Source organism: Chanodichthys erythropterus, chromosome 11 (genome assembly GCF_024489055.1).
Source record: "Chanodichthys erythropterus isolate Z2021 chromosome 11, ASM2448905v1, whole genome shotgun sequence".
NCBI classification, from domain to species: Eukaryota; Metazoa; Chordata; class Actinopteri; order Cypriniformes; family Xenocyprididae; genus Chanodichthys; species Chanodichthys erythropterus.
Window position 1 is genome coordinate 14549025 of NC_090231.1, and position 21133 is coordinate 14570157.

At 35.8% G+C, this 21133-nt stretch overlaps 1 protein-coding gene across 2 annotated transcripts in view; it reads right to left on the reverse strand.

The window, feature by feature from the left end:
• LOC137031141 (protein phosphatase 3 catalytic subunit alpha) overlaps nucleotides 1-21133 on the reverse strand; it is a 128765-nt gene that overhangs the window by 12596 nt on the left and 95036 nt on the right. Inside the window, exons 8-13 of one of the 2 annotated variants that reach the window (XM_067401813.1) lie at nucleotides 18323-18417; nucleotides 7469-7594; nucleotides 7314-7385; nucleotides 5397-5423; nucleotides 2116-2200; nucleotides 408-505 (exon numbers count right to left, since the gene is read on the reverse strand). In XM_067401813.1, coding sequence (XP_067257914.1) covers nucleotides 408-505; nucleotides 2116-2200; nucleotides 5397-5423; nucleotides 7314-7385; nucleotides 7469-7594; nucleotides 18323-18417 — 503 coding nt within the window. The remainder of the gene's footprint in view (nucleotides 1-407; nucleotides 506-2115; nucleotides 2201-5396; nucleotides 5424-7313; nucleotides 7386-7468; nucleotides 7595-18322; nucleotides 18418-21133) is intronic. The other variant, XM_067401814.1, reaches the window with a different exon arrangement.

Genomic DNA, 21133 nt, shown 5'->3' on the forward strand with positions numbered 1-21133 from the left:
TCTAGGGAGACAAGAGAATGAAGAAGAGACAATATTTGGAAAAGATTGGAAAGACAGAGAGAGAGAGAGAGAGGGAGAGAGAGATAAAAGCCAAAAGAAGCAAAGAGGAAAGAATATAAGTTTTATAACACAACCACCAGGGGGTGCAGAGAGTATACATTAAATAAAAATATCAGACTGTGCATATTTGAGCATTACATATGTTTTAAGCTGAAATAGAGTAGTCTTGGTTTTAAATGTGAAAACACTACCTGGGGAAATTAAAAGATGTAAATTATCTCTAAACGTACTGATTAATACTGCAAAATTAACAGCCATGGAAAGAGCTCTGATGTGGAAAGAAAGTTTAAAGTGATCTACATATTCCTAACCACAAGACCTTGAGTGTGTGTGCGCACGCGTCTTACCATTCTGGAGTTTCTCTTTGCCTCCAGATAGAACGCCACTGGGCAGCATGCCAGTTGGAGTGAGACCTTTCAGAGTCAGAACGCTCTCACTCTCTTCTCTATAACAGAAACATGTTGTTGATACATACAATTCTTACAAAAAAAACAAAAAAACACACAAACACACACCAATGGCAAAAGAATTTAGTCATCTTTAAATCTGTAAATACTAAACGACCAATAAACTTTTTTAATTAACTTTTTTTGCACTGTATATATCAAAAGGTATCTTTGCCCCAAGCACAAATTAATTATTTAGCAGATCGTTTGATGAGCTTTCATTTCTCTTATTTTTTTATTTTTTTTTTTTAAGAGAAAAATTTGTTGCAACATGTTCTGGGAAAAACCAAAAAAAAAAAAAAAAAACTTCCTAGATAAATTTCTGATAATAAAGCCACATTTTCACTATCTCCGACAAACAGACCACAAGCCATTCATTTCTAATGTAGAGTAGTACAGAATTTGCATACAGTTATGACCATATGCATATGTGGAGCATTCTGATGAGATTTGAGCTTCGGGTGGTCTGAAATATTTAAACTTTTGTGACTAGACATTTGCTATCGCCTGAACGAATGTATTCTACTCAAAACTATGAGCACAAGGTTAAAATTACCAATATTTTACCACTAAAAATGATTTTTAACAATTTTAATTAAAGAATCTAATCTAATGTGTTTCTACTCGCATTTGACACTTGTTTTCATTTTGCATTTGTACAAAAAGGAAAAAAAAGTTGGCACACTACAACTCCATAAATACAGAAATAATTGTTTTTAATTATTGCACATTATCACCAAAAAGTGATGTTTCAAACCATATGGCTCTTCATCAGACAATGAAATTATTAGTCCCTTATAAACATCAGAGTATTACATCGCATGATAGACAACACGACTACATCATGATTAAAAACAAACAAACAAAAATATTAATAAGTATACATGTAGTACCATAATGATATCAACAATGGCATTTAAATGAAAAGGCAAAAAACAAAAACAAAACACAAACATTTCATCATCCTCTTACTGGGAAGACATTTAAGATCCGAGGAATGATTTCCTGTAAGACTTGCCCTTGTGGACTTTGCTACATTAGTAAAACTAGCAGACAGCTTAAAATCTGTATCTCTGAACATCAAAGTGCCACAATTCTGGCACTTTGATGTTTCCACAAGTTTGTATACTGACACAGAAGCAGTAAAGTTGCATTGAAGAGGGTGTGGAATTAACTATTTAGTTTTAAAGCATGAAAGGATTTACACTTTGGACACAAAATCACCCAATGGTCTTAATGAAGAGTTTGATATTCGGTCTTGTCTTTAATCATTTATAATGGATTTTTCTGTGGTGTAGTAAGGTGACAGTTGTTAGAGATGATTATTATTATAGTTATTTGATGTTTTCACCTTCAATCTATTTGATCTGTATTGTTCAGATGTCAATGTTCACATCATTATGGTACAAACACATTTTTTAATGTGATGTAGTCATGTGGTCTATCATGTGATGTAATACTCTGATGTATATAATGGCCTAATAATTTCATTGTTTATATATAATATATATATTTATCATGGTGTGCCAACTTTTTCCTGTTTATTTATTTATTGAGCAACCTCACTTTATCTAATTTCATCTTGCACATGTACACAAAGTCATCTTACCGAAGAACCGAGAAAACTCGAGCCATCTTTCCAATGGCACGGATCTTGTTCCGGATTACCTCCTTGCGCGCAGAAGCTGTGGCACCTGTGTGACACACACACACACACACATATATATTTGTGTGTCAGTGTTACATGACAGTATACTAACTAAAACAACCCTTAAAAACATGCTTGAACAGTCACTTCATTAAAACGCAACTGGCCACTTCATCTCCAAACCTCACAACTTCAAACGTTCACAAGCCATAATTACATCCTGACTTTAATGTCCAGAAAGACAAATGACTACACTGGGTGAACACTTCCTTTGGAGTATAATTACCCAGACGGGTGACTGTAGGGGAAACTCAGTTGGCAGAACGTGCTGTCTCAGCACACTAAGGGCAGATCAATAGAAATCCTCACAGTGGCCAACACCTCAGGACTGAAATGCATGCTAAGCATTCTGTTGGCCTGCTATCGATCCTTATAGTCATGGATATGGTTAGGTTAATCATAGGGCCATCCATTACAGATGCTAAAGAGAAGAACCTTGTTGGTTTTAATTGAGATTCTACCTAGTTCATCAAGGTAAGATTATAGACAACATTGTGATGAGAAAATAACAATACAAGGGAGTGTCTTGCATATGAACAGGTTGCAGCCCAGACTTTTGAGTGTTTGACTGAATGTTACATTTGTTTAAGCTTTGCTGATACAAACCAGATTCCAAAAAAGTTGGGACACTGTACAAATTGTGAATAAAAAAGGAATGTAATAATTTACAAATCTCATAAACTTATATTTTATTCACAATAGAATATAGATAACATATCAGATGTTGAAAGTGAGACATTTTGAAATTTCATGCCAAATATTGGCTCATTTTGGATTTCATGAGAGCTACACATTCCAAAAAAGTTGCGACAGGTAGCAATAAGAGGCCGGAAAAGTTAAATGTACATATAAGGAACAGCTGGAGGACCAATTTGCAACTTATTAGGTCAATTGGCAACATGATTGGGTATAAAAAGAGCCTCTCAGAGTGGCAGTGTCTCTCAGAAGTCAAGATGGGCAGAGGATCACCAATTCCCCCAATGCTGTGGCGAAAAATAGTGGAGCAATATCAGAAAGGAGTTTCTCAGAGAAAATTTGCAAAGAGTTTGAAGTTATCATCATCTGGAACAATCTCTGTGCGTAAGGGTCAAGGCCGGAAAACCATACTGGATGCCCGTGATCTTCGGTCACTTAGATGGCACTGCATCAAATACAGGAATGCTAATGTAATGGAAATCACAACATGGGCTCAGGAATACTTCCAGAAAACATTGTCAGTGAACACAATCCACCGTGCCATTCACCGTTGCCGGCTAAAACTCTATAGGTCAAAAAAGAAGCCATATCTAAACATGATCCAGAAGCGCAGGCATTTTCTCTGGGACAAGGCTCATTTAAAATGGACTGTGGCAGTGGAAAACTGTTCTGTGGTCAGACGAATCAAAATTTGAAGTTCTTTTTGGAAAACTGGGATGCCATGTCATTCGGACTAAAGAGGACAAGGACAACCCAAGTTGTTATCAGCGCTCAGTTCAGAAGCCTGCATGGTATGGGGTTGCATGAGTGCGTGTGGCATGGGCAGCTTACACATCTAAAAAGGCACCATCAATGCTGAAAGGTATATCCAAGTTCTAGAACAACATATGCTCCCATCCAGACGTCGTCTCTTTCAGGGAAGACCTTGCATTTTCCAACATGACAATGCCAGACCACATACTGCATCAATTACAACATCATGGCTGCATAGAAGGATCCGGGTACTGAAATGGCCAGCCTGCAGTCCAGATCTTTCACCCATAGAAAACATTTGGTGCATCATAAAGAGGAAGATGTGACAAAGAAGATCTAAGACAGTTGAGCAACTAGAAGCCTGTATTAGACAAGAATGGGACAACATTCCTATTCCTAAACTTGAGCAACTTGTCTCCTCTGTCACCAGACGTTTGCAGACTGTTATAAAAAGAAGAGGGGATGCCACACAGTGGTAAACATGGCCCTGTCCCAACTTTTTTGAGATGTGTTGATGCCATGAAATTTAAAATCAACTTATTTTTCCCTTAAAATTATACATTTTCTCAGTTTAAACATTTGATATGTCATCTATGTTATATTCTGAATAAAATATTGACATTTGAAACTTCCACATCATTGCATTCTGTTTTTATTCAACTTTTTTGGAATCAGGTTTGTACATCGGCCCTAAAATGTATTTGGACACTTAAGTCACTATTAAAAGGATATGACCGTCACACAGAAAATATAAAAAAAAATAACAGAACCACTTGTCACCAGCTCGTCTCAAAGTGATTTTTAGTGAATGTATGAAGGTCTTTCTCAAAAGTTTCACACAGGTGTGTAACCACAGTTGTAGTTCACAAATATGTACTGTAAGTACTTCTGTGTCCAAATTAGAAGTCACATCATTAAAAATAAAGACTAATTGATTAGTGAGGTAAATTCATTTTAGATTTTTAGATAGTTTTGATATTTTAAGCAGTGGTTACAGCCACATACATTCAGACAGACATCTTAGGCTGCTGTGTCAGCTTCATTGTGTCGAGTTAAAGAGGTCCACTCTCTAGAGCCCCGCTTTCTGTTATATACTGTTGAGCTCTGTCCAGCTTTTTTGTACATAAGAACTTATGTAAAGGACCCCAAAAACCATGGTTGACCACCCTAGATATTCAGGGCTTGTTTAATACTAGTTTACCAGTCATTCAACTTATTGAGTAGTTGTTTCTGGAGTATTTATCACTAGTTTAAATACTTTTTGGTATTACTATATTCATACAGAGTTGGAAAACTTGGAAAATGGCAAACAAATGGTAGGGGAGGATGACGATGTGAGGTGAATTGGTATGAGAGATAGAATATAAAAGATGAAGGCACTGTGCTCTGCAAACTCGTATACTCATCAGTTTGTTCTTATTTGAGAACAATGTTAGTGGTCTACCTGATCAGTGGCATACTCACCTCACTTAGTAAATTAAATTCTTGACTTTTCAAACAGTGCAAGCAATTCACACACAACTAGTAATGGCCTTTTCATAGTTTGAAACAACAATGTCAATAATTCATCCAGTTCTGGTAACCAGGGTGCTTGAAACATAAGAATTAGTATCTAGGGATATTATAAGTACGTTCATTAGTGTATTTTTGGTGTTAGCTTAATCAACCAACTAGAAAAAAGGTACAAACAAGAGGCAGGACTGCACACCGCATTGGATTGTGGGAGGCTGTACCTTTCTTTGGCCCATATATTAGCTGTCCTTCTCAAGATACACCCCCAGAAGAAACAGAAAAAGAACAGAAGAATGATCAGTGAATGGCTGAGGAATGACAGGGAGAGAAAGAGAGCAAAAAAGCACATCCATCAAAGAAATAAAAGAGAAGAAATGGATCAAAGAAGTCTGAAAAAAGAGAAAGAGATTCATTAGATGAAGCAACAGAAGTAATATTTGAGAGGGAGAGAGATGGACAAAATGAGTGTAAAAAAAGAAGAGAAAAGAAAAATAAAATAAAGAATATTTAATGGATAGTTGGGAAAAAAAAAACAGAGAGTGAGAGTGTAGCATCAGAGCATGATGGGATGTTAGTGTGCGTTACCAAAGCTTGAACTCCTTGAAGATTTCTGGTCAATCGTTTATTTGTCATCTAACTATTTATTTTGAATAGCAATTAATTGCATTTTTTTCTTACCATGACTTTGTGGTAGAAAAAGATAAAAACAAAATCTTATATTTAATATAATAATCCAAGTCTTTGTTCTTTGATTATTTAATTCAAATGTCTGAGACCACACTGAAAATCTGAATACATTTTTAAATTTGTAATTAAAAAATGCAAACAAAGTAATGTTATAAGAGAGTAATAAGTGAAATATTTAAAATTCTGCACTAACATCTCTAACTCAGATGTTCTTGCTTCCACACACTGCTTTCAATAAAGAAAAAAAAAAAAATAAAAATAAGAAATTCTGAAATTAATCAATTTTTCTAATTTTCTAATTGCTAATGACAAAATTATGTATTGAAAAACATTCAGTTAAATTCAGAATAAAAACAGTATTTCAGACACTAGTGATCTCAGACATTTGGAACCCACTGTATGCGTTTATAACATACTAAATATTATAATACTCGGTTCCTGTTTTACCATCTGTCCTATTGAATCTCATTTGGCTTATATTTAAGTGCTGTATGTACCATAATATTTTGCTGAGATTTAGGAAACGTGCCAATTTCAAATACTTGTTTCTCAGAAAAACAATGCTACAGCCAGTTATTGTACTTTGAAATGTGCTGTCCTTTTTGGAATGTCTGTTTTTGTTTTGGTCAGTGTGATCCAGCCCACAGCCAATATACTCAATGGTATTTCGACACCGTCGGTTGCTAGTTGGTGGAAAACACAGTGTATTGCAGCCATGAAAGCCAGCAAACGAACTGGGTCAGAAATGGTAGATTCTACCTGACCTTAAAAAGCCTTGTCAATAAAAAAACATGGCAAACGTATACATTAGCTGATCAACGTACAGTGTAAGGCTCGTCGCTTTCCATTGTCAATTGTGCTCGTTCCTGTTAAGTCTTCTCAATCTGGCACCCTGCGCGTATGATGGAATCTGAAGAGGAGGAGGGCACGAGGGAAAAAACTCTCTCCAATATTTTGAATTTGGACTGCAGTACCCATTTCAACTGCTAGCTGTCAATATTACATAATGTACTTTTAAAATTTGACATAAAAGCTGTTAGGAACAGAAAGGCACTCCGTATGGAGAGTGATGTAATTTCCTGCTGATGTGTATGGGTGAATCTATTATCATCTAACATCTTGTTGGTATGTTTTGCATAAGATTTAAACATCAGCTAGCTACTGACTGTCATTTAGCAGACACTTTTTCCCGAATGTAAATGACAGTGTAATAAAAGCAGGAACAGTGCAAATGAAATGCCTTATTCACAGACAAAACCTTCTAAAAGAATCAGGTCCTTTTGAGTTGTAAGACCAGCAGCATCTAAATAACTTAAGGGCAAAAGATCTGGTAATATTCCAGATTTATTTCAAGGGTAAAAAGACAGAGGGCGCCCCCTTGTGAACCCATCCATGCACTCTACTTTCAAACTCCTTGTACGTGGGTGATTGCGTACATCTGAATTTCTTACCATCTATCTCTTCATCAGTGGTCAGCTCATCATTGGAGCAGATGCTCAAGACATTTACCAGCATCTCAGTCACTACGGGAACAAGAAAGAGTTTGTTTGCTGCACTTATTGAGGATTTCATGCAACATAAAAACTGTTGTAGGCAAATCGTTTACCTTTCTCCCCAACGAAGGGCAAAGACCAAGTGAAGACATCCATGAAGTTAGGCAGCCAGTAAGGATGAGGAGAACAGTTAAACTGTCGAATGTTCATGACATTATTCTCATATTTCAGCACAGCAGCTGTATAAGAAAGAGAGGTACAAGAAGAAGGGAAAGCATAAAGAGAGAGTATGGGAAAGTTAAATTAAAGAAATGATACAGCTGGACTCTGTCAAATACTACAACAGAATTCAACAATGTACGACACACACACACACACACACGCACACGCACACGCACACGCACACGCACACACACACACACACACACACACACACACACACACACACACACACACACACACACACACACACACACACACACAGAGAAGCATCTGTTTAAATGGTTATTTTCCCTCAAAGAGTCCATCAGCTCAATTTAGAGGCAGCCACATGAAACTTCTTTCCCCCTACAGCTACCTACATCTCCTCTTTTTCACAATTTTCTAACACAATTTTCACACACTTGCTATTTAATTAGTCCATCAACAATATCAATATCATATAAGTGAAGGACATGCATGCACAACTGGAATTCTGTAATTTCTAAATCATCAACAAACCACCACAGTATAATTTCCACCACATCTCAAATGATGTATTGTGTTTGATAAAAATATGTGGTGGATATGACATTCATTTTTGGAAAAAAAAACAAAACAAAAAAACTGCCAATTCTTTTGTCTTGCTAAGCATTTTATGTTTCTTAAATACACAGAACTCAATTAATAGATTGAAAACAACAAACCTGTACAAATAAAATTTCCTTGATTTTTCCTTTTTTCCTTCACCCATCATGTCTTGGGACTCAAAACACTCTATAATAGATGTGGAATCTTCAAAACATATTTTGAGGTTGAATGAATTTTCCCAGAACTACCAAAACTAAGGAATGAGAATCTCCTTTAAAATAATGAAAATAGTGCCATGGTATTTCCATTTTTAGACATGATCCAGTAGTTAAACAATGCTATAGTATATGAACATAGAAAGTATTAAGTAATATGAGTGGCATATATAAAAAATATATAAAAGTACCACGTTATTATCATTACTACTTCAAGGTACAGCCACAGTTTTGTTAATAAGGGAAAAGCCTATAAAGATTTCCACATATCATTTGACAATGCAGAAAATGAATTTTACTTTTAACTTCTATGCTGTGTATTTTTAATGAAAACTTCCTGGAAGTGGCTCACTCCATATGATCAACAATCCTGTCGCTGTGACGACCATGCCCTAGATCTGTCGAAAGTTGACACCACACATTACTACTCATGGAGGGGGACTTTCCCATCCCATCTTCTTAGTGGTGTTTGAGAATAGCAGGTCGTCAAACATGGAGTGGCTAGCAGGTGTCAATCACATGTCAAATACCAGACATAAAAGACTTGAAGATACTGTACACTGAACATAAACACGCCTTAAATGTCACTCACGGTCTACTGCCCAGATTGCATTATCAGAAAATGCAACACTGCTATTAATTACATAAAATATTATCTTTCCTCAGTCTATAATTAGGTGACGGTCCACACCATAAATGCTTTCGCAAAATCTGACCTTAAAGTCCACCCACAGAAACAGCAGAGGTTGTGCCTGACAGAGAGAGAGAGAGAGAAACATAACTTCCCTCCAAACAACACAAACTTTAAAAATTAAAATGTTTCTGTGGAATAAACTAGAAGGGAAGAAAATTAGATATGCAGTCCACTACCACTAGATGTCTCTCTACATTTTAAATCACAAACCAACTTTGTTTATGCACCATTTTAATCACCATCCAGTATTGTTGCAATTCACTTGCATTGTCTTGAAGTGTGATGCGTGGTATATTCTGTTTAGCAACTTAGTTAATCTAGTAGTTAAACGACATGTAGAATGATTATTTAAAAAAAAAATGTGTTTCAGATTAAGTATAGCACATCATACCACTGTTACAATTGAATATGATATCATGTTTTAAATATACACTCACTGAAAGATGAAAGTCCATGGTTGATGAAATCTACAGATATCATAAACTCATACATTTTAATTCTATAATATAAGATATAAGATCAACACGACTATAAATAAACAGTTAGATCACTGCATAGCTGCATAAAAACAGGGTTTCTGAAATCTGAAATCCAATAGGGGAATTCACTGGTGTGAGGAACTCCCACTTCAGAGCCACAATCAGTAAGAGGAGGAAAGTTCTCCTCTCTTTCATCTGGCATTTTCACTTTATCCTTCCCTTCATTCCTGTGCACCGGTCACAACTGACCCTGCTGTGCCAAAACCCACACAAGCTTTACCAGTGATCCATGACCCCATGTGCAAGCACAACAGTTTTGTCCGCAGCACTGTCAGCTATGTTGTCATGGTAACATGACCCATGCTATGAAATCAAGTCCTTGTTTAAATGCTTTAAACAATAGTGATGAAATCAAAACCATGAAATACAGAACCATAACATTAGGATCTACAGCTTTCTTCAATATCCTACATCTGGCAATTTCAACAAAAATGATCAAAGGAAGGAATCTGTACAATTTCTTATTTGGACTGTGGCAACAGATAAATGAACCCTGTGCATTTTAATCAATACTCAGAATAAGCTCAGCGGGCCAGAATAGAAAGTGTCCATTACCCTGCTGCTTTCTGCTGTATTCTCCATTACGAGACCAAAACAATGGTTACATGTTCAATAACGCTAGAAAACCTTGCCAGACCAGTGAAGAGCTGACTGTCATTTGTGTTGTTCTTGCAGATTAAGTTTTTTTTGTGCATTGTCAGGGGTTGCTTGATTGACTATTTGCACAGTCAGGGCTGTGGTGCTCATGGTCAGAGCATGATAGACGGCTAGTGGCTCAATCTGGCAACCCTCTGAGAGTGATGGATATCCCCCCACCGGGCTAGAGTTACAGCAGAAGCCAAATGGCTATCAATCTCCTCACACGCCCATGTGCAGACTTCAATTGGTGTATAAAAAGGTTCGATCTTCACCCCTCCTCCACACTCATCTGCTTAATTCAGACTTAAAGAAATAATTACGTTTTGCTGGTCAAACTGGCCTTCAGAGAGGAAAATGGAGGGACCAAAAACACAGTGACAATGCTGAAATACACAATTTTTGCTTAAAATTCTCCTGTGAAAATGAGTAATGGTCGACCGAATTGGGTTTCTCAACATCTGATGAATCTAAAAACATAAGGGTGGGTAAATAAAATGTATACACAACTGATTAAATGTTTGAGTTCAGTAAGACAAAAATAAATGCTGTTCTTATGAACTTCATATTCATTAAAGAATCATGAAAAACTACCACATTTTCCACTAAAATATTAAGCAGCACAACTGGTTTTAGCACTGATCATAATAATAAATGTTATTTGAGCACCAAATCAGCATATGAGAATGATTTCCGAAAGATCATGTGACACTGAAGACAGGAGTAATGCTGAAAATTCAGCTTTGCCATCACAGGAATAAATTACATTTAAAATATATTAAAATAGAAAACAGTTATTTTATTTTAAATAACAATAATATTTAGCACTCGTTTTTTAGTGTAACTATGAACCCTTTAAAAAATTATCTATGTGATCCATCCCCATACATAAAAATAGCAACAGAACAAAAGACTAATGAGGGGTATGCATGCACATAACTAATTAAGTCAAACAGTCCTTAAATAAGTTCGTTTATAAATTAAAACTCTATTATACAAAAAAGACAAGGGTTATAACAAAAGCAAACATTCCAGGAATGCTGCTGCAATCTACTGCATCTTATAATGGCAATACGTCATTCATTTTTACTCTCCAGTGAAGAGGGGAGTAATTCTATCCTCTCTGTGTGATACAGAACAAGCTCATCTAAGCATTATTAGCCATGAATTAGCAAAGCCTAGATCAGATGTTTCACTGGTGAAATATTAATTAATTTTTCCACATTTTTCCACACCTGGTCTTATTGTGAATGATCATTCTAAAATGTATTTGTTAGAAAAAAAATGTTTTTGTCTTTGAACAATTTATTCATCATGTGAAATGACTTTCCTTTTGTAACTTTGGCCATGTAGGCTATTTGATAATGTTAACCAAGTCAAACAGCAAACATGGGGTACGCTTCCCGTACAACGATGTAGTACGATGCATCGTTCAACAAATCAACTAGCTAGTCACGAGTGTTTAACCATATTGTCGCAAACCTGTTGTTCAGCCACGTTGGTGAATGACATCACGCAGGTGGTGACAAATAACTTCTATAAAAGAATCTGTTTGAGATTGAATTAATGCCAGATTTGTTGCTATAAATTACTTACATGGAATCTGAGGACTAATGATCATTTTTCTCAGTTATTTAGCTTTATTTCCAGATTCAGAAATGGTGGTTGACAAACTAAAATATGTAAATGACATTTGTATATGTTTGAAATAAAAGATATACATTCTACTTGATGTCAGCTTGCTTTATTTGCTCAAGATAATGATTTATTAACATGTCATAAAAACAAGAAACTATGCTTCTAACCACAGCTCGAGAGCTGTCGTTCCAACCACACAAGTTTGCGATGCAGTTTGCGAATGTTTGTTTGAACTATGGTTTCGGGAAACACCAAATTGATGAACTATGTTAGTAGAGACTGAACTTGCGATGTTAGTTGGCTAAAGATTCTTTTGGGAAACACACCCCTGCTGAGTATTCCACATAGCGAGGTTAGCTTACCATCACATATTCCCTGAACTCTGACTTTATTAACCCAAACCTTGCTTGCTTGAGGTATGCAGGTTCCAAAACAGTGGTCTGGAGTAAGCTCAGTCAACCCGGAGTATGAAACTCAGAGTTAACGGTGAGCACACAAAGATATTCTTAACCAAGCGCCGAATCAGGCAGTCACCATTGAAATGGATGCCAAGAAGCAGTTTGCCATACTACTACCAAAGAATATACACTAACAAGAAGCGACACTCAATAGAACGTTCCATTGCAACACCGGCGCCCAGCAGCAGCCCTGCATTTCCGCCATTTTGGGGTGAAAGAGAGTCGTCAGTCCACTAGTTTCTATGGCAATATCAGCTGCTTTGTAAAAAAAAAAAAAAGTACATTAAAGCTGAAATCCAACCTGAATAATGACAACACAGAATAAAATACTATCACTAGTGATCATCAGATCCTTTTAACAGTTTATTTTACACACTTTGTGTTTAAGTCTTCCACTTTTTTCACAAAACCTTTGCTCTCTAGAAACCCAGTCAGTTTGGGTTAAAATTCTTTGAAGTTCAAGTATTGGCATTATAAACACTGAATTAATCAGGGATGCAAACAGGTAAGGGGGGAAAAAGGTGAGAAAATTGCGTGGGGCGGGGGCATGCTTCGCACGATATGTTTTTTTTTTTTAATATTTGCTTTACATGCTCATTTGTAGTTACTTTTAGGGGATTTTTATTTTTTATTTTTAATACCGTATGTATCCAATACTGTAATGCAGGATATTTAAGACAATATTGGCTGAGTAGATGTCAATACTGAGCTAAACTGCAAACTGTTTGCCATCTCTCTTCACCGTTCCCACATCTCAGACCTCAAATACATAAAATATTCCCCCTTTAAAATATTCCCCTTTAATTAGTTTTTAAAGTAAGAGTAAAGGAAACAATGTACAGTACTTACTGAAACAACCAAGTACACTTGTAACACCCCCCCCCCCCACCACCCCCATAAAAACACTTTCTCATTGGATCTATGCAAATCCCATAAGTGACCTATTTTGATCTCAAAAAGGTGAGTTGTCGCTGAAAGGTGAGGAGTTTGCATCTATGATTAATTAAATTAACGACATGCATCAGAAAAATTGGGAATGTTGGACAATAAATATAAATATAACAGCTTGAATTTGCAGTGTTGTCTAATGTCCGTTAAAACAAAAGTGTCCAAAAGTGTGAATTATGCGATAATGGACACAGCAATGCATCATATATTATAAGATCATTATGTTTGTAGCGTGATCCATTAAAACGTACAATACATATTTCAATTCAGACCTAGATACTATTATTACTATTACTCCACTAGGTCTGAAATAGATTGTTCACTGCAAACATGATGATCTTAAATTTATTAATTATTAATTTACTATTAATAAATGTGTGAAGTAGCATAAAATGGAAATACTCAAAGTATAGGCTAACTACGTTACCTCAGATGGTTGAATGGTTGGATTCCACAACTGGTAAAATAAAACATATAAGACAATACAACATTTACTGTAGGAGCCATACAATTTACTGGTGACTTAATTTAAAAACTGTTCTATTGCACTGCTGATTTAGCAGTGAAATTCACAGATTTTTAAGATGTGAAGGATTCTATGGTACAGGTAGTATTTTTAGCCCACAATGGCGCCATCTAGTGGCTGTCACTCAAAAAATATCAAAGTGTCGCCTCTTGGGTTCTATACTTTTTACTACTACTTTCATCTTTTGTTTAACGCCGATTTACATTCTTAGTTCATATCGCCACCTACTGGGTGGTTTTGCAATCTTTTTTAAATCCCTATTTAATCTTTTTTTTTTTTTCTGTGAACAAGAATTATATTGTTTGTTTGATGCTAAATATATAAATTTAAAAAAGATGGATTGACCTAAAAAAAACAGTCTGTGCTTTCAAAGATAATATAGCTGTATACTTTTTTTTATGTTTAGCCATTGAAACATAACGCTGGTTATGTTCAGAAAATAAGTTGCCTCTGTTTTTGGAACTGAAAGTTGAGGTTATCCATTTACTCAGAGTAAACTTACCCGGGTATATCACATAACCTTCTTTCTGGAATAGCCCCCAGGACTGCTAGTCACTTCATTCTAGTACGTAACACCTACTTTTCCCAAGCCAATCTATTCCTGATGGATAAAGTGCTGCCTACATTTTTTGTCTTGTTGAATATTCTTTTTACTTGGAATGTGTCACTTTATGGAAAAAAATGGGTTGCAAACAGCAATTCAAGTTAATTTTAATTACCATGTACCCATTTAAACGACAAAAGTCTACATTTTCAAATTTCTACATCCATTGTTTTCATTTTTCTCTTCATGAAGTAGACTAAAATATTCAGCATTATGCAAAATAACAACCATTAGAAAATAACCGTTTAGTGCATATGCACTTTGGCAGGAGGATGTAAAATGAAACCTACAGGCACAGGGAGGAATACGCAGATGATAGCAACAGACACCAAACATATTCACATCAAGGTCTGCGTGTATATGTGGGTTTTCTGTGCAGTGAGAGACTACACTCTGTAATGTCCTGGCTGATCCATCTTCGCCTTTTCATTATCTGCAAATGGACAAAGATGCAGCCTGGCAAATTCACCCCCTCCCTGGCTTGCTCTGTTTTTCTCTAAAAGTGCTAACCGTGGAGGATCCTTGGCACACCACATTTGATAATTGAATTATTTTTATTTTAATTTACTGTTTAAACCTTTATTAATATGCACAATGCACAAAGATTTGACAACAGCATGGGTTCTGTTTAATAGCCTTTATTTAAACTTTCATTGGAGTTATGTGTGCACACTCTGTTAACGGATGATTTAATAGCGGATAATATACGATTAATTTATTTTGTGTGTTGTTGTTGTTGCTAAGGCGCTGAGAGCTGGTTCGATGCTAAAAGAGGTTCTCATGTGGAACTGTCAACTGTGTATATATTATTTTATATATATATATATATATATATATATATATATATATATATATATATATATATATATATATATATATATATATATATATATATAATTAGTTCCCACCAGTACAATTGTTTTTGGCACTGAGAGGACTCCAAGAAATGTTTCTTAATTGTTTGTGTTAAATTAAGGGGCCATTTACACAACATTTTCAAATAAAGATGGAAAACTTTTTATGTATTTTTTCCCATTCATTTACAAAACAACAGTGTTTTGGGGGCAAAATGCAAACTTTTGAAAACAGGTTTTGAAGTCCAAGTTTTTCCATAATCGTCTCCATGTAAACTACAAAAACAATAATTTGTCAAAATGGTGATGTCATGCGAATGCGCATTACATGTTCAGTCTATAGGTGCATAGTATTTCTTTACAAAGTGATATCGCCAGCTAATGGCCTGGCATGCATAATACAGCATTTTTGGTCATTTTTGTGGATCCCTGTACGGGGATTGTTTTGACAATGTTGTCGCCTGTAAGGCAAAAACGTAAAGGAAAAACTTTTCAGATTTTAGCACACTGTTGTTGTGTACACATATCCTAAGATTATAGGTTTTGATAATCAGATTATTTTAAGTTACTAAACTCCAGGAAAGTTTTGCGCTTTCAGTGAGTTATTTATTCCAGTGTGTTTCACTTTAAAACACAAGCTCTTTCATATTCTGTGATTGTTTCTGAAGAGCGCAAGACCTCATGTATCACTCTTTGTGAAATACAGACTCAACAGATTTTTTAATGTAAAAAAACAAAACAAAACACAGCTGTATGGCCAGATGATACACAAACTACATTTCTCGGTTGGATAAAGCAAACCATTTTTTCTTCTGTTTTTTTCTTTTTTCTTTTTCCCCTCATTGTTGCTTTGGTGTTCATAAATGTATTAATTCTATTAACTCCTTATTTTGGTTGGTTATTTGGTGTCCTTTTGGAGTCTCCAAGGCCTGGTTTCACAGACAGTTCTTAGATTAAGCCAGGATTAGGCCTCAGTTCAATTGTGACATTTAAGTAGCTTTTTAAAACATGCCTTTGGAGAAAAAAAAAAAACATTACTGGTGTGCATCTTGAGACAAAACAATGGCACTGACATATTTTAAGATATGTCAGTGCAGGCTGTTTTCAGTTAAAACAGCTCAAACATGCATTTTAGTCTGGGATTAAGCTTAAACCTTGTCTGTGAAACTGGGGTAAGTGTCCTTTTTTGGAAAGATATCTAAATTAGCATAAAATATGGTTTTGTGAGAACCACCCTTTAATCTGATGGTATAATTTGCTAGACATAGCAAATGATGACAAAATGAATGTGTTAATCAAGATAAATGGTGTATACTTAATTTCACAATAAGCGTGTGATTAATTGTAATTAAACATATTAATCTATTGGCAGCCCTATTTAAAAGTAATAAAACCATTTCAAAAAACATTGTTTGTAAGTTTGTCAGGCCGACACCAACAACAAACGCGTAGCCAATCAGCATTAGGAGGCGTATCATGTCGAGGAGACAGAACGAGCAAGAGGGAGATTTGAAGAAAAACAGTGCTGAAAAGAGCTAAGCAGGAAGACCTGAAAATAGACGTGGAGGCTGCTTTGATTCTGCTTCACATGTGAGTATCACTGGGTTTGAGTGTCATTGATTGTCTGGATCTGCTGTGCTGTTGGCGACTAACAACGAACTCTTGTTTGTATTTACTTGTGTATTGTACGTTCATTTTTTTCTGCTTCCTTGTCGTTCCTTCATCATCTTCAGTCATTGTTGGTGCACTGACCCGCCTGCCAGCAGTGATCGGGCCAGGGTTCGAGATTGAATTGGAGCAGGATTGTTAGGATTGGGGGGCGAGTTTTGGAGGCAGAGCAATGAAGAGATTGCCTGGAAAATCCAGCCTCACCACTGTACCAGCGGATGAGTCTGGTCGGCCATTGAATCAATTCGATTTCTAGGGCAGAGCAAATCCGAGCAAACTGGAAGCGGAGTAAATCAATCAGAGAAGGGTGGATATGACGTTAGCAAAGCAACAAGAGAGTCAACAACAAAAAGTAAATAATTAATGTGTTTTTGGTCATTTAAAACTGAATTCACGGCTGAATAGAACAAACTCTCGGGTCTCCCGTGCACAATCTTTGTTGATATTGAAGGGACTTTCGCCGCACTAGAGTGACGCTGTTTGCGTCACTGAAATAAACAAATCTGATTGCACGGTACGGTTTGGAGTTGACTTAAGGCGCGACGGAGGGCGGACTGACCAGACTGATATATCTCGTAGAAGATATATCATTCTGGACTTGCCAAGCAAATGAAGAGAGGGGTGGGTTTGTTTGGGTTGATATCAAATATCAACAATGTCCAACATCGTTTTTGAAAAATGGCTTACCCCATCTTTAAGATATGTATTTATGTGTTTTGAAGACTGTATTTTCAGTTTATGGTAACAATTTATTTTAGAGTCCTTGTTACATATGTTACATGTACTTACAGGAGTAGTAACAGTAAATTATACATAACTGCATACAACTAACCCTGAACCAAACCCTAACTTTATAAATAAATGTAGTTAATTAATATTACTCAGTACTTAAATGTATTATTACAAAGACACCTTAAAATAAAGTGTAACCCATTTTAGTTTTTTGTGTTCCCCTTTGTTTGTTAATTTATACCTACCTATAAGGTATAAATTCCCCTAAAGTTGCTATGAGTGCAGCAGAAGTTCTAATATTGTGTCCTAGAAGAAAGATGCTGTAGTAGTTAGACCGCTGCTGATTTTATAGGTATAAGAGGCAAAAGCAGTGACAACTCTTTATTATATCATTTTGTTGAAGTTTCATTTTTCCTTCATGTTTTTTTTTTTTTTTTTTTTTTTTACTGCAACACATTTTGTGAGTGCCTGTCTGAAAAATAAGACAGACTTTTTTTTGCAATACTTTGCTGCCTCTGTCGTTTTCCTTACTGGCCATAACCATCACACTGACTGACTTGGGTCTGTCCATCTTGTTGCTCAGCAGGGACACTGCAGGCCACATCTGGACATCTGACCTGCTGTCTACTCACACATGCACCATTAGGAGATATGTGTGCATAATACCTTTGTTATTGTAGACATCTAAGTAGTTGGGAGCTGAGAAGATAGTGATGAGAGAGGGGAAGCCCGTAGTTTGACTCTTTCTGTACATGCGATAACTGTGGGCAGAAAAAGAAAACATCATCACCATCACTGTTCTCAAAATAAACATCAAGACAATGATTACATTTCTTCATTAGGGGTCCAAGAATCAAAGGTGCTGGATCCTGTTGTGTTTGTACAGATTTTCTTATTTTCATTATTTTTCTGCCCTAAAAGTGTATGGGCATCAGAGACCTTAAATCGTATGGACCCCAAACTTAGCAGGATAGTCCCAATCGTGTACCGCTAATCAGACGCACAGACACACACCTATTCGACACTAGGTGGCACTATAATATGGTGATTTGCATTTTGGGTCATAACTTTGGTAAGGGCTATAAACAAATTCTTTTTTCTTACCTTACCTGAATGGCAACTGTAAGCTTATAAAAAGGATTTATAATTGGAGCTGTCGGGTCTGATTTTGCGGGAAATGTCATTTTGAGGTCATCTGTCTTGACAGATGACGACCCGACTACAATCGGGTGTGTGCTGAGGATACAAAGATGGTACCTTTTGGTGGTTTCATACAAATTACATAATTACATAGAGACCATTTGTTTGTTTTTTCAAGTGGTTCATTTAAAAGTAGACATTTCAAGCTTTCTATAGACATATTTCTCATGTCTGTAAGGAACATATACTGTATGTTAATTTTTATGACACACTTCAGAAAGAAGTTCGCAAGACAGAGATGGCAGAAAGTTTTTTTTTTTTTTTTTTTTTTTTTACAAAAGCACACCATTTTGTAAGTGAACAAATAAAAGTAGTTTTTTACAGTTTTAAATGATGTATTACTCTTATCTGTATGACCAAAAATGAAACAGTATTTTAAGTTTTTTACACTGTTATCAGGAAAAAATCAAAGTCATCACACAGGCATATTTGTTGACCCCAGAGGTTTAAACTTGTCATCTAGATGGCTGCTTTTAATCTAGAAAGCAATCATTGTTGACATCTAGGGAATCACCAATTGTCAAAACCAAGAAGCCTCTACAAAGAGGCTGCATTCAAAAGGGAAAGTGACAGAGCCTGTGCTAAAATGGGAGTAAATATCGTAAATATCGACCAAATTTGCTTGTGTGATCTGAACTGACTGAGCAATAGTCAGATCTACATGTCAGTAACATGATTTATTTTAAAACATTTATGCTTGGCCAGAACAAAAGCAGCAGAAATGTAACTTGTTCATCTGCCCAGAGGGGCAGTCTCAAATACAACCCACGTAAAAAAAAAAAAAAAAAAAAAGGAACTCAGCAAGTAACTTTCAAACAAAGAAACATGGCACTTAATAAAAATGTAAGATAAATGCCTCAGAAAAATAAAGTTCATCTACAAATTTATTTGAAATTGCCCAGTGACATCCTATGATATGCTATTCATCACATTTTTACACAGTTTTTTCTTCTTTTAATCTAACAATAAGAGGGAGTGATTACTTGAAGTTGTGAAGTCAGTCGCTGTTGCTGTCACCCATTTCATCAAACCCTAACTTTCAGTGAAGATGGACCAAGATGGACTTTGCTGTAAAAACCATATTGTTTCAATTATATCTCTAATCATCTATGTGGGCATTGGACCTTGATGATTACAGCTTGTGGCTACATTTATTATTATTTTTATATTTACAAGCAGCTACATAATGGTTTGTTTTTTTCAAAATGGTTTTTGTTTTTTGATTATAATTAGGACTTTATTATTTTTGGACAGACATTTTCTGATCACAAATACATTCAACACATATTCTTTAGTGAATATTTGGACCTTTTGTTTAGACTGCGGCATAATTACTTTTAAGTTTTTATTTTAGCATTGCTTATCAAGTGCCTATTAATGTGGTACCATCGTTGTCTCACTACCATTCACAAGTTTGGGGTCTGTAATATATATATTAAATATATATAATATATATATCAATATATCAGTTTAATATATATATATATATATTAAACTGATTAAATTGAAAAGTGATGGTAAAAACATTTATAATGCTACAAAAGATTTCTATTTTAAATAAATGCTCTTCCTTTGGACTTTCAATTCATTCAAAGAATCCTTAAAAATATATCACAGTATGTATCAGCATATTAGAATAACTTCTAAAAGATCATGTGACACTAAACACTGGAGTAATGGGTCCTGAAAACTCAGCTTTGCCATCGCAGGAACAAATTACATTTAAAAAAAAGATTAAAATAGAAAACGGAAAACTTGCATATCAGTCTCTTCCTGTCAGAGTGGCTGTTTGTTTTATCCAGAATAAACTGTGACGTGGGCCTAACTTCAGGCTATCAATTAGTCATGAGACTATAATAACCCAGCAATAAGCATTTCCTCCATCAAAAATGTCACAGTCAAAATTCACACTTCATTTGTCTAGCCCGGCATTGCTTTGATTTCACTTTTCATTCTTATGAGCTCTATTCTTAGTTTGCTGGTAGCGCAATAATTTTGAATTATCAGTGCAGGATTGCTAATGCGACTTCAACTCCATCAGTCTGGATCTCTCATCTCAGTCCTTCTGCCTCAACTGAAATTTAAGCAAGACATCTTGGGCCAGAGCTGAACTAGAGGGACTCTCCCTGCAATTAGCGCTTCGTATGTAGCTCTGAGTCTAGTGTCTACTAATCAGCATGCAACTTCTATTGGTGTTGCCCTAATTTTCACCACCCTGCTGCTATAATCAGGGACCAAGAGACTGGCAGAGTACAGCCTTGTCAAACAATGACTCCA